This window comes from Trichechus manatus, unplaced genomic scaffold, assembly GCF_000243295.1.
Source record: "Trichechus manatus latirostris isolate Lorelei unplaced genomic scaffold, TriManLat1.0 scaffold00006, whole genome shotgun sequence".
Classification (NCBI taxonomy): domain Eukaryota; kingdom Metazoa; phylum Chordata; class Mammalia; order Sirenia; family Trichechidae; genus Trichechus; species Trichechus manatus.
This window is the reverse complement of record NW_004443942.1, coordinates 9,572,278-9,586,117: the sequence shown is the minus strand read 5'-3', so window position 1 is coordinate 9,586,117 and position 13,840 is coordinate 9,572,278. Positions and strand designations below refer to the sequence as shown.

The window sequence follows — 13,840 nt, the reverse complement described above, 5'->3', positions numbered from 1 at the left end:
AAGACTGTTCACTAGAAATAACCCAAATGTCCATCAACAGGCCTGGTTAAATAAATTACGGTATATCCATATAATGGAATTTTATGCAGCTGTAAGAAAAAAAGATGAAGATGGTCTCTATGTACTAATACGAAAATATCTTCAGAATATATTACTAAAGGAAAAACACAAAGTACAAGATATATATTTTATGCTACATTTTGTATAAGAGAGGAAAAATAAAAATTTTATTTGTATTATATGAGAATAAAGAAACTCAGGAAGGATAGTACTGGAGGCAGTGGGAATGGATAGAGTATAAAGATAATCAAGGAGATTTTTACTATATACCTTTTTACACTTTTTAGTTTTTAAACCATGTGGATGCCTGGCCTACTTTAAAAATCACCCCCCCCCCAAAAAAAATGAAGACCCTTTAAGCCCTATTTCAAGTTACCAGAAATTTCAACTCATAAATTTAGGATTAATGAGGAAATATTCATAAATTTTCTAGTCACATCAAACTATTTTCTTTAAATAATGAAATTCAGGACCTAGTTTGGACTAAAGAAGACTGCCAAGACTGAGGTGATGGAGATTGTCTAAGGGGAAAGAAATCTCCAAATACCTTAGGCATGGCTTCAAGGATGGAACTATCTTGGGTGTCTGACTACCTCAAGTGGTATGACTTGAGCTCAATCTACCTCTCATTGAGATCCTTTATTATAGGATAATGAGTATTTGGTACTTGTTTTCTAAGTCTGTTTACCAGGAAGCAGTTTAATGCTTTACACCAGCATTTCTCCAAAATGACCAGAAGTTCTTACATAAAATGCAGATTACTGATCCCCAGAATCAGATCTCTGAAGGTGATATCCAGTAATCTGCATTTTTAATAAACTCCCCAGGTGATTCTTATGCCTTCTAAAGTTAAAGCACAACTGTTCCACCAAGAAGGAGCCCTGAAGGCGCACCAAGAAGGTGCAGTGGTTAAAGCGCTTGGCTGCTAACCAAAAGGTCAGTGGTTCAAACCCACCAGCCGCTCCACGGGAGGAAGATGTGGCAATCTGCTTCGGTAAAGATTTACAGCCTTGGAAACCCTATGGGGCAGTTCTATTCTGTCCTACAGGGTCGCTATGAGTCAGAATTGACTCAATGGCAATGGGTTTGGTATTCCATCAAGAGTCAGTGTTCAGGTGTTATTAATGATAATGAACCACCTAGGTAACCAACCTATAGGGGGATGTCACAAGGACACAATTGCTAGCTTGAAGGGTTTCCCACTGGCCAAATCTGGCTCAGCTCAAGATAATAAAGGAATTTGCCTATGTTTTCATCTAGTTCTTTTATGATTTCATTTTCCACACTTAAATCTTTGATTCTTTGGAGTTAATCCTGATGTAGGATATGAGATATGGATCTAACTATACCTTTTTCCAAATGGCTAGCCAGTTGTACCAACACCATTTATTTAAAATTTTATCTTTATCCCACTAATATAAAATGCCACCATTATTTTAAACTAAATTTCGTATGTATTTAAGTCTAATTCTAGAATTTCTATTCTCTGTCTACTTATATGCCAGAACAACACAGTTTTAATGACTGAAGCTTAATGATATATTTTAATATCTAATATATCTAATCCCTCTTCATTGCTCTTCTTTTACATAAGTACCTGGCTTTTCTTGCTTATTTCTTTTTTTACATGAACTTTAAAATTAGCTTGTCTAGTACCAGGAAGGAACCCTGGTGGCACAGTGGTTAAAAGCTTGGCTGCTAACCAAAAGGTCAGTAGTTTGAATCCACCAGCCACTTCTTGGAAACCCTACGGGGCAGTTCTACTCCATCCTATAGGGTCGCTATGAGTCGGAGTCGACTTGATGGCATTGGATTTGGTTTTTTGGCTTTTAGTACCAGGAAAAAAATTATGTACTTTTATCTGGATCATGTTCAATTTAAAAATTAAACTAAGGAGAACTGACATGTTTATGATATGGAGTCTATCAAAAAGATGTCATGCCTTTCCATTTATTCAAATCTACTTTTGTGTCCTTCAGAAGTATTGTTAAGTTTTTGCCTAAAAGCCTTGCACATTTCTTAATAGGTTTGTTCTGGGTATTTTATCTTTGTTGCTATTGTAAATGGAGTCTTTTCTTCCATTATATCTTCTAAGTAACTGTTGTTTGCACATATGAAAATTATTCATTTCTCCAAAGTTTACCTGGCTAAATTTTCTTATTGTTTATAGTAAGCTTTTCAGTTGATTGTTTTGGGATTTCCATGTATACAATCATATCATCTTCAAATAGAGATGGTTTTATCACCTCCTTTCCAATGACTTTACCTCCAATTTTTTTCATTTGTTTAATTGTTTGGGCTAGTACCGCCAATACAAAATTAATTAGTGGTGTTGACAGTGGGCATCTGTCTTCTTCCTGATTTTAGTCAGAATACATACCGTGTTTCCCCATTAAGTATGATGTGACTGAATTGGATATAATTGATCATGTTATAGAATTATCTATTGATTACAATATTTTTATTCAATCAAGAATGGGTGTTAGATTTTGTCAAATGCCTTTTCTGTATATGTAGATATGATCATATGAACTATGAGATAACTTTCTTTAAGATACCCTTGCATTTCAAAAATTCATAGCTATTTAATTTTCTGTCTAAAATTAAAAGAATATGAGTTTCAAATGTTTATTCCTATCTATCATTTACCCTTTGACTTTGTTTATGATTTTTTTTTTTTTTTACCATGCTAGTTTTTTTCTCCTTAACCCACTGCCATGAAGTTGATTCCAACTAATAGCAACCCTGTAGGACAGAGTAGAACTGCCCCATAGTGTTTCCAAGGCCATAAATTTCTAGGGAAGCAGACTGCCACATCTTTCTCCTGCAGGGTTGGCTGGTGGGTTCCAACCACCGACCTATGGATTAGCAGCAGAGCACTTAACCACTGTACCTCCAGGGCGCCCATTTTTTCTCCGTAGTTCTATTCACATGATGATTTATAGTATTAGATTTCCTGTTATTACATCAAACTTCCATCACTGAAATAAATTCACTTGCTGTGATATAGTATTCTTTCGACAAATAATAATTTTGGTTTTGGCATCAATACCTAATAAGAATGTGGAAGCCTGTCTTCCTTTTCTGTGCTTTAGAACAATGCAAATAGCACTGACAAGCTGCTTTTTAATAGTTTGATAGAATTCCCTTATGAAACTACCTGGGCCTGGTGTTTTTTGCAGACTTCGCTCTCTGACAGTTTTTCTACTTTATCTATGGAAATCGTTCTAATTTTCTCTCTCTGCTTTCTTTTGCCTTATTTTGGTGTTATTTTTCCTTTTTAAAATCAGTTGTTTATTAATTTTCATTCTTCCTTTTTTGCATTTTGAAATTTACCTATTTAAAGCTAATCATTTTGATTTTTTAATAATGTGAGTGTATTACCTATTCAAAAAATTAAATTTTAAAAATTATAAAGAGAAGTCAAATCAATAATAACATTAAATTTTGACTAAAAGAACATGGTATGTGTTACTGTAATTACGACTCTAGCATTAATAAAATGTAAACTGCTCTCAACAAAAAATGTAAACTGATCTCACAACCAAATATTGAATTTTTTCCTACCTTTTCTTTTAGCGCTTACCTTGAAGGGAATCCATCTTAGCTTTAATTAGCATTCTTAACCTTGCTACTTCTTGCCTTTTCAGTTCATCTAGTTTTGTCCTCACATGGTGACTTACTAAATCCAGCTCTTTGCTTAGCTTTCCACTCTGTTAATAAAGTTAGTTTTATAATTACTTTCCATTTTTAGACCAGATACAATATATTTTAAAAGGGTTGTAACAGTGATAAAAAAAAAAATTTGGTTTTAGGTAAATTTGCTATCACAAAGTATTACTTTCAGAAGAGATTAAGTTTGTAATTTTAAAATCAAGTTGCCTAAAAACCATATAATTTAGAAAAGCATAATTAAAGCACAAAGGAAAAATTCAAAAAGCAACTTAAACTGTAAAATGGTGGATCCATTTTAGAAAACAGTTTGGCAGTTCCTCAAAAGTTAAATATAGAGTTACCACATGACCTAGCAGTTCCACTCCTAGGTATATACCCAAGAGAATTGAAAACATGTTCACAAAAAAACGTGAACATGAATGTTCATAGCAGCATTATTTATAACAGCCAAAACAGAAGAATCTAAATGTTCATCAACTGATGAATGGACAAACAAAATGTGGTATATCCCTACAATGGAATGTTATTTGGCCATAAAAAGGAATGAAGTATTGATACATACCACAATATGGATGAACCTTTTAAATATGCTAAGTGAAAGATGCCATCTATAAAAGGCCACATATTGTATGATTTCATTTATATGAAATGTCCAAAATGGCAAATCCATAGAGACAGAAAGTGAGTTAATAGCTGCCAGGGGCTGGAAGGAGGAGGGAAATGAGGAGTGACTACTTAATGGGTATAAGGTTTCTTTTTGAGGTGATGAACATGCTCTAAAATTACATAGTGGTATAGTTTCATGACTCTGAATATATTTAAAACCACTAAATTATATACTTTAAAAAGATGAATTTTATAGTATGTGAATCTCAATAAAGTTGTTATTAAAAGAAAAGTAACTCGGCCTCTTTAAGCCATTTGTCATTAGCCATTCCATATGCAAATAGCTTTTCAAAACTCATCTTTTGTGGGTTGTCTCCTTTCATGACTTTTTATAGACGAGTGATTAGACACATTCCAAAATTTAAGAAACAGAATAGCTAGTGGTTTACTCTCTCTTGTTTATAGATGCATCTGCAATTACAAACTGCAGGTCTAACTAGCAATCAGCTAGTTAAGGGCTAATTTTAAGGACTGAGTCAATGGGGCCTGCAGAGGAAGGTAAGGAAAAGAAACCTCACAAAGAAGTAATGGTCAGAAAGGTAGGAGAAGAACTACAAGAGTATGCTGTAATCAAAGCAAAAAAGAATAGAACATTTCAAGGAGAAAATGGTCCTTATTATCAGATAAAACAATGGTTCACAAAGCATGGTGCCCAACCAGAATCATCAGCATCTCCTGGGAACTTATTAGAAATGCAGGCCAAGACTTACTGAATCAGAAATTCTGGAGGTGGGGCTCAGAAATCTGTCCGTTAACAAGCTCTAAAATCTGAGAATCATTCAGATAAAATAAAACAGCCCAATAAGATGAGGACTAAAAGGTGCTCACTGAATTTGGAAATTAAGAAGTCACTAACAACCTCCATGAGAGTACATTCCGTGGAGCAGTGAAGGAAAGTCATTATTTTTTCCAGTTAGGGAATGTTTGGAAAGTGAAGAAATGTAGTATGACTCTCCTTTCAGAAGCTTGGCTAAAAAGGAAAGGACAAGTTCTAATTTTTTTTTTTTTTAGTTTTTCCCAATAGAGGCAAGAATCTTTGCTTGGCTACTTGTAATGATTCTGTTGACTTAGATTTTATTGTCTGTTTTTACTGTTATTTCTTTTTTCATTGAATAACTAACATATTTCATTTTGTTTTATTTTCTTCTATAGGGAATAGGAATTGACTGAGAAAGGAAGACAATTATAAAAGTATCCCCTCCCTCAAACCAGGAAATGTATCATCTTCTTTCCCCTGATTAGTTCTACATAGTACCTACCATTATCCACATTTTTTATGTTACCTCCAAATAATGTTCGAAGTCCTAATTTCAGCTGGATAGAAGACACTGAAAGTTCTACATTAAATATCATTTGACCTAGGAAACTGGTTTCACAGGTTAAATTAATCCTTCAGAGGAACAGCAAGATTATTTCCAAAGACAATTCAGGGGAGTTACTGGCATAACGCTATTACCGTTTTCCCAGAACAATTAACAGCCTTCATGAGGAGAGTTGTGAACTAAAAGCCACAGGCTCCAATAGATACCACTACTTGATGTGTGTCAGTCCTTCAAATGAGGCCCACACTAGGGACAGAGACTAAAATAAGAAAGATGTTTGGCCCAGAAAGGTTCCTTCAAACACAGTTTTTAATTCTGATTCCAGAGACAGGTGAGATAATTTTTGAAGAAAATTAAAAACAAACAAAATAGTATAAACAAACAAAACTATCTTGAGAGGCATAACTGATAGCCTAAAACTAAATCACTGGAATTTTTTTTTTCTATTCACTGACTCTAGGGTAAACCCAACTAAATGGATTATGAGTACTAAAGAGCACCAGTGAGTGTTGCAAAGGAACCCACCAAAAGGCTCCGTGGGAGAAAGACCTGCTTCTGTAAAGATTACAGCCAAGAAAACTCTACGAGGCAGTTCTACTCTGTCATACAGAGTTGCTATGAGTTGAAAACAACTCCATAGTACCTAACAACAAGGAGATGCCCAGGGCTAAGATTATATCCAATATTGTTCTTAGGACAGAGGCAAGTGGTTAAACCTCCCTATTCCCATGAGACATGATCCATTACCTCTTCTGTTAATCTGGACCTGATTAAAACACCAGAATCCAATCCATTCTAAACCTTTGAATAGCTTCCTGCTGTCTTCAGTCAACAGCAACAGGTTTTGGTTTTGGTCCTCAGATCATGATCCAGTATATAAGGCTTTCTGTCATCTAGCCCATAGCTATCTTTCCAACCTCATCTTTTGGCTGCTCACAGACTTCACTTCCTACTCTAGGTTCTAGCAATAGTAACTTCTTCCAGTTTCCTATATACCTCTTGTCTCTGTACTCCTGTATCTTTGCCTAGGGTGCCTCCCAGCCCCTCCATCAATTATACCTTTAAACACTGGCATAATCTCCACCAGAAAGAATGACCTCCCACCTTCACCAATTGCTTTCTACTAGATGACGTGTCCTTCCTCTTTATCTCCATAATATTTTACACACTCATCATGTAGTCATCCTAATATTCTATTTCTAGATATGACTCTCCTTTGAGGGTTTATTAAGGGCTGCGAATGAGTCTCATCTTTATATCCCTAAGTACTTAGCTCAGTGTCTGGCATGCTCAAATGTCATTTGAATAATTATTTACATTTACCTTTATTTCCTCTATGTCTGCTTTCTGGAGCTTTTCTCTGAAATGGTTATCTGTCTCCAGCACATCAATCACTTGCTTGAGATATTCATCATAATAAAGTCCAGTATCCTTCAAATTAAGAAACAAACAGTAATGTTTCTGAAATTCTTCCTTCTCTGCATCTAAAGATCTCAATCCTGAAAAACAATTTCTAGCAAAATGGCATTAAGGTGTACCTATGTTGATAGTTTTGACAGTCAAAGTAAAAAAGCTGTATTCAAAACTCAAATGAAGAGTTTTGTATCAGAACCAATACCCATGTTTTACTGTTGCATAAAGGGAGAATTCCTATATGTCCTAGACAGTGAAGACTTAACCAATTATACTGTTTTCTCCCCATTGTCATCTGTCTCTCCTCATTGCCTTCTGTCTGGCTCTCCTTTGAATACAATGTTTTCTTGGCTGGTGAGCTCTATGCTGGAAATGTATTATGCTTAATTCTTCTGTGTACTATCTAATATACTTACTACATTAAATAAACATTGTCTAAGATCAAACAACATATGTATATTCAATACTCTTTTCATTGCTGTTTCAAAAGTAGTTTCTAAACGTCCAATTTTATAAGTAATAAATATTAGCAATATTTTCGCTATGATTCACAGGATTATCTTTATCATTTCACTTACTGGTGGTTCTATTTTTGCACTTTCCACAGGTTCAGTATTTTTTACTTTTGTCTTGTCTATGTCTATAGGCACAGCTTCAAAAGCAGTAAGCAGACATGTAACCAAGAGAAAATATTGTAGTAGGACGGTCTTCCACCTCATCTGAAATAAAAGATTAATTATAATAAAGTCATGAAATCATGCATTAAAATTATGTATATAGCATTCCCAATGCCACAATAATAATATATTCAATCTCAAGAAGTTGAATATAACAAAAGTATTCTGAGGGAAGGGGAAAAAGAGATTGTAACTTATCAAAAATAACATACTTAAAATAGAAAACTAAAGAAAATTAGGGGAGAAATGTCCTTCTGTCAAAATTTAAAAGACAAGAAAACAAAATTTTAAAGTTTAAATTGCTTATATAGTATATGAAAATGTTTGGTTAATGACAAAAGCTTCAAATAAAGATGGTAATGAGGAACCCAAAATTTAAAACAAATAAATAGTCCAAGTTTAGGAAAGCAGAAAGTAAGAAAAAAACTATTTTTTTTCTCAGTCAAAATACTAGAGGGGCAAAATTGTTTCTTGATATGATATTTAATTTAGTTTCAGTCTAATTTTGGAAGTAAATATGCTCTATGAACATCAATGGATTAAAAGAGAAAAATGACTAGCCACAAATATTCTCTTAATCTTATTAAATATAATTTTATCATACTCGATCATCATTTGCTAAAGGTTCTTTTTGGTCAATAAGTTGTCAGATAAATAGGTCAGTAAGATATGAAATCAAGTAGGATGTAATGAGGTTGAAACAAAAGACAAAGAGCTATTGCTGGTCTGGCAATATTACCCAAATTTGCTTACTCAAACTGCTCCCATTCCATAAGGATCTTGGTGGCTCTGGACGGTCTCCCTGGCCCACAGAGCAAGGTGGCTACAGTGGGCCTGCTGACCCACGGAGCAGGACAGCTGAGCATCCTTGGTCTAGAGGCTTCCTAGCAGAGTAGGGTGCCTCCAGGCACTTATCTGAGGAGCTAAAGAGCTTTGTAACACTTGCCTGGGCAGGGCACAGGCCAGGGCCAAGAGGAACCCTGTCGTCAGTGGGCCAAGAGGAGGCCTATTATTAGGGGGCAAGCACAGCAGAGAGAAAGGTCTGCTTGCTTGCAGGGCCAAGAGGAACTGAGAGAGCTGTCCTGCGCTGATGAATGGAGGGATGTGCTCTCCACTTCGGGGAGCCTTCTAGACTTTGCCTACATGCTTCCTGTTGATCCTGATCCCGAGCTGTACCATTTACTTCTCTAATAAATTCTATAATCGTGAGCAAGGTCTGTGAGTTCTGTGTGGCCATTACAACAAATTATCAAACTCAGCAGAGAAGTAGAGAGTGCTATGGGAAGAACAGCTGGTGTCCGAATTGGTAAAAAGGTTGGAGAGTGGAAGTATGTCTGACTTCCACCTCACAGAAATCAGCCTTGGGCTGATGTTGATGGTGACTATCCTCCCCGCTCAGTAAGTTAGAGGACCTCTGACATCACACCATTTTTACAGAGGTACATAGGGCAGTGGCTCATTTTACAGACGAAAAAATTAATACCTAAACCAATTAGCTTACAGAGCACTGTCTTGTCATTTACAAAACCACTAGAACTCACATTTCATTGTTATTTTTAGTCTACCAATTTTTTTACATCTTTATTGAGATATACTCCTCATGCCATAAAATTCACGCAAAATATACAATTTAATGGCTTTAGTATATTCACTGAGTTGTGCACCATCACCCTTATCTAATTTCAGAACATTTTTCATCACCCAAAAAAGAAAACCTGTGCCCATTAGTAGTCACTCCCCATCCCCCATTCTCCACAATCCCTGGTGACCACTAAAGTACTTTCTGTCTCTATGGATTTGCCTGTTCTGGACATTTCCTATAAATGAAGTCATACTATATGTGGTCTTTTATGTTCGGCTTCTTTCACTTAGGATGGTGTTTTCAAGGTTCGTCCATGTTGTAACATGTATCAGTAATTGATTCCTGTTTTTTTTTTTTCATTTAATGCAACATGAATTTACTGAATACATTTTTTTACACTAATACAGATAGTGTACTAGATACTGGAAACACAGCAGTAAACAAGACAGAAACTCCAGCCCACAAGAAACTTACATTCTAGAGGGCAAAGAGCTACTGGACCAAAACTAACCTGAAATCTACCCTGTCTCTAGATATTAGTATGAGCCAATACATTCCCTTTATTGCTTAGTTTGTTTCATATGTTCTATTGCTTTTAACTAAAAGCATCCTTACTTACATGCAACCACTGTCTCATCTTTCATTATTCTCTGTCTTATATTTCACACTCTAACCAAACTAGCTTGATCTCAGCACATGCTACACGTGTAGTGAAGAACCTTACCCAAAAAGAGGACTGATCTTTTCCCTCTGCTACTGGGAGATGATCTCTAGGCTCTCAGAATGTCCTGCCTAATAGGAATGCCTTCGTTTGCCTGGGGCTTTGGTCACCAGACAGTCTAACAATGTGATTTATGATGGGGGCTTTGGGCCATGCAGTTCTGCCCCCAGAGAAACTGGAGACTAAAGGTATTAGCCCGACTTCCAGGAAGGGTTGGCCACTAAAGGTCAGCCACGTGACTGGTATATGTTCGAGCCCCAATAAAAACTCTGGATATCAAAGGCTTGAGCAGACTTCGCTGGTTGGCAATACTCTGTGCATACGGGCACACCCTGATGCTGAGAGAGTAATGCTGCCCTGACTCTGGGGGGAGAGAACGAAGGATCCTCCAGGTTTGGTACTTCCCTGACTCTGCATTTCTTCCACTAGCTGATTTTAATCTGTATCCTCTCCCTGTGATAAACCATAACTGTGAGCATAACAGCTTTCAGTGAGTTCTGTGAGTCCTTGTAAAGAATTATCAAACCTGAAAGCGATTTGGGAAACTTCCAAACTTGCAACTGGTGTCAGAAGTGAGGGCAGTCTTATGTGGACTGTTGCCTCTAACCTTTGCAGTTGATTAATCTCTAAATTCTCTCTCACTATGATAGTTCTCATTTGACATTATTCTCTCTATTTGACATACCCTCCTATCCTGGCCTAAAGTCACATAGCTTAGAAATGGTAGCAGAGAATTTGAGTTACAGTCGTAATAGGTTTTCTTAAAATACCCTCTTCCTTTCATTCTTTCATTCTTAGATCAGTACTCTTTCCAGGATATACCTAAAGGGATCTAATTACATATATGTAATAATGAGGCTATTTATATGCATTCATGAAGACCATAAAAATTAGGGACCCCAGAAGAGGCTCTCACATTTGAAGGGATTTTTTTGAAGTATTCTGTAGAGATGCTATTCTAAGTTTAGTTCTAAACCTGAAAGATCACATCACCTGAGCGCTTATCAGAAATGCAACTTCTCAGGCTGCACCAAGATCTCCTGAATTAAAATTTCTGGGGTGGGGCCCAGGAGTCTGTGTTTCAACAGACTTTCCAGGTGATTCTTACACAAGCCCAAGAAAAACTCTTCTCTAGGACACTAGTTCCTCATTGTGATTGCTGTAAGTAAATGTGTTTCATCTCCTGGTAAGATCAAGAAGGCACTACCATGAAAGCTTGTGAAATGGGTGTCAGAATCTTGGAAGAGAATCCCAAAGCAGCTTGAAGAAAATTCCAGAAGAAAATTACCTTCATTCTCCATAGTAGAGAAATAGTCATTGACAATTCTGAGTCAAAAAAATATTTGAAAACAGTCAGAATATGAATGTGAAGCAGTCTTAAGAATACCTTGACCAGTTTATTTCACTTTTAATTTTGTGTGTGTATGCACAAAAGTGGTGTGAGAAAAATCTACGATATGTCTAAATGAATCTAAAAAAGCTTTTTCAACAAGCATAAAATAGAACTATAAGGGATAAGGTACAGTGTCACAGTTTAATCAGCAGTATTTCTTCTACATGGAATATAACGGTGTGTCTTAATATCAATGGTGTCTTAGAGTTGATGAAATACCATGTCTTGAGTTTTAAATCTGCCACCTTCTTTTAGACTTTCTATTAGTTCTGCATGCTTAATGTTTCTTTTCTCTCTTTACTTGCCTTTTTTAGTTTTGACTGATGGAGAATTTTTTAAATATACTTTTTCCCGTCTTCTAGTTTATATTCTTTTAGTGTTTATTCTAGAAAAATCTAGAATAACTAACTTAGCGAAGTCTAAAATTAATTAAAATTTTTACTCTAATCCTTAATAAGGCCTCAATAAATGGTAACTGCTATCACAACAGAAAAAATGGAATGTGTTCCAGTACATTGGGTAGAAGATTAATGACACATTAACTTCTTTAAATACCAAGATAATGTCAAATGTGTCAGACATCCGTTGTAGAGATTTTTATGAACTGGAAAATATACAAATATCCATACAAGAGATGGAGAGATGAGAGATAAGGAGAAGCAATGGGAAGCAAAGGGGACTAACCTACTTTTCTTCCATTATCAGGTCAGTAAGTCTGGCCTTCTCTTTTCCTTTATCCCTCTCTTCTTCCATAAGAAGGATAAAGACCTAAAGAGGAGACATTGGGCTGAACTAGGCTGAAATAATAGACTGATGCAAACCAAGATAGGCTGATAAATTGCTTGTCCAAAGTAGAAAAGTGTGAAATCCTAAACGAGGCAGTCATCCCAAAACAGCAGGGAAAGCACTGATCCCAAAGTCATTAGAGACTCAGGAAATTACAAAGCAGAATTCCTGAGCCTCTCCTAGCATTCAGTAGATACAAAATAATCTCCCTAAATTCCTAAATCTCAAAAAGAATCTTGTCTCCCCTCCTATATCTTCACCAAATCAAAATTCCCATTCATATATAGGCAGCTTTCTTAGTTATTGATTCATACCAGTAGTTATCCAGATTAAGTTTATCTGCCACATATATGGAAACCCTGGTGGTGCAATGGTTAAGAGCTGTGGCTGCTAACCAAAAGGTCAGCAGTTCGAATCCACCAGGTGCTCCTTGGAAACCCTATGGGGCAGTTCTACTCTGTGCTATAGGGTTGCTATGAGTCAGAATCGACTCAATGGCAATGGGTTTGGTGTTTTGTCTTTTTTGCTACATATATAAAGAAACAAACAAACAAAAAACCCAAACCAGTTGCCATCAAGTAGACTTTGACTCATGGTGACCCTATGTGTTGCAGAGCAGTGCTGCATAGGGTTTTCAAGGTTGTGACCTTTCAAAAGCAGATTGCCAGGCCTTTCTTCTGAGGTGTCTCTGGCTAGGTTCAAACCACTAAGCTTCAGTTAGTAGTCCAGTGCTTAACTGTTAGCACCACCCAGGGACTCCACTGCATGTATAAATGCCTTTAAACTAACAGATAAAACCAAAACCCATTGCTGTCAAGTCAATTCCAACTTATAGCAACCCTATAGAACAGAGTAGAACTGTCCCAACAGGGTTTCCAAGGAGCAGCTGGTGGATTTGAACTGCTGACCTTCTGGTTAGCAGCCATAGCTCTTAACCACTGTGTCACCAGGGCTCCATAGATCTGCTATATTGTACAAGCCAGTCCAGGGAAATAGATCACCCCTTCTGATGCCAAATCCCATGCCAGCTGCATCCCATGGAAATCTCAGCTTCCCTTCCCCGTTAAGTTCAGACCCCAGTTGCCAATGCCGCCCTTCTCTGTCTCAACCCTAGCCACCCAGGGCTAGGTCAGTGGGTACCAGCTACAAACTTGAGAGTGCATATGACTCCCTCCACTTCAGACCAGCCAGCCCCAAATTTGGAGTTTTCCTCTACCCACTTCAGGGTACCAGTCACAAGCTCAGGAGTCCATATGACTCCCTCCATGTCAGACCAGCCAGCCCCTCACTACTCCTCTGGGTCCTATAATTTGCTAGAACAACTCACAGAGCTCACAGGAAACACCAAACCTGCAACAACAGCTTTACTATAATGAAAAAGGATACAAACGAAGAGACACATAGGGTGAGGTGTGGGAGAGGTCAAAGCACAGAGCTCCCATGTCTAAAAGAGGGGCATGCTACCCTCCCAAGAGCAGATGTTTGCTCTTCGCAAGCAGGAAGCTCCATCTGAGCCTTAGGGCTCAGGACTTTTTTTTTTTTTTT

General features: G+C 36.9%; 1 protein-coding gene across 2 annotated transcripts in view; it reads right to left on the bottom strand.

The window, feature by feature from the left end:
• NUCB2 (nucleobindin 2) overlaps positions 1-13,840 on the bottom strand; it is a 46,641-nt gene that overhangs the window by 18,854 nt on the left and 13,947 nt on the right. For both annotated transcript variants that reach the window (XR_002825114.1, XM_012557238.2), the window contains exons 3-5: positions 7,715-7,855; positions 7,047-7,154; positions 3,647-3,773 (exon numbers count right to left, since the gene is read on the bottom strand). Coding sequence is in view for 1 of the 2 variants with exons in the window: in XM_012557238.2 (XP_012412692.1) it covers positions 3,647-3,773; positions 7,047-7,154; positions 7,715-7,855 (376 nt within the window). In the remaining variant the exon portion in view is untranslated. The remainder of the gene's footprint in view (positions 1-3,646; positions 3,774-7,046; positions 7,155-7,714; positions 7,856-13,840) is intronic.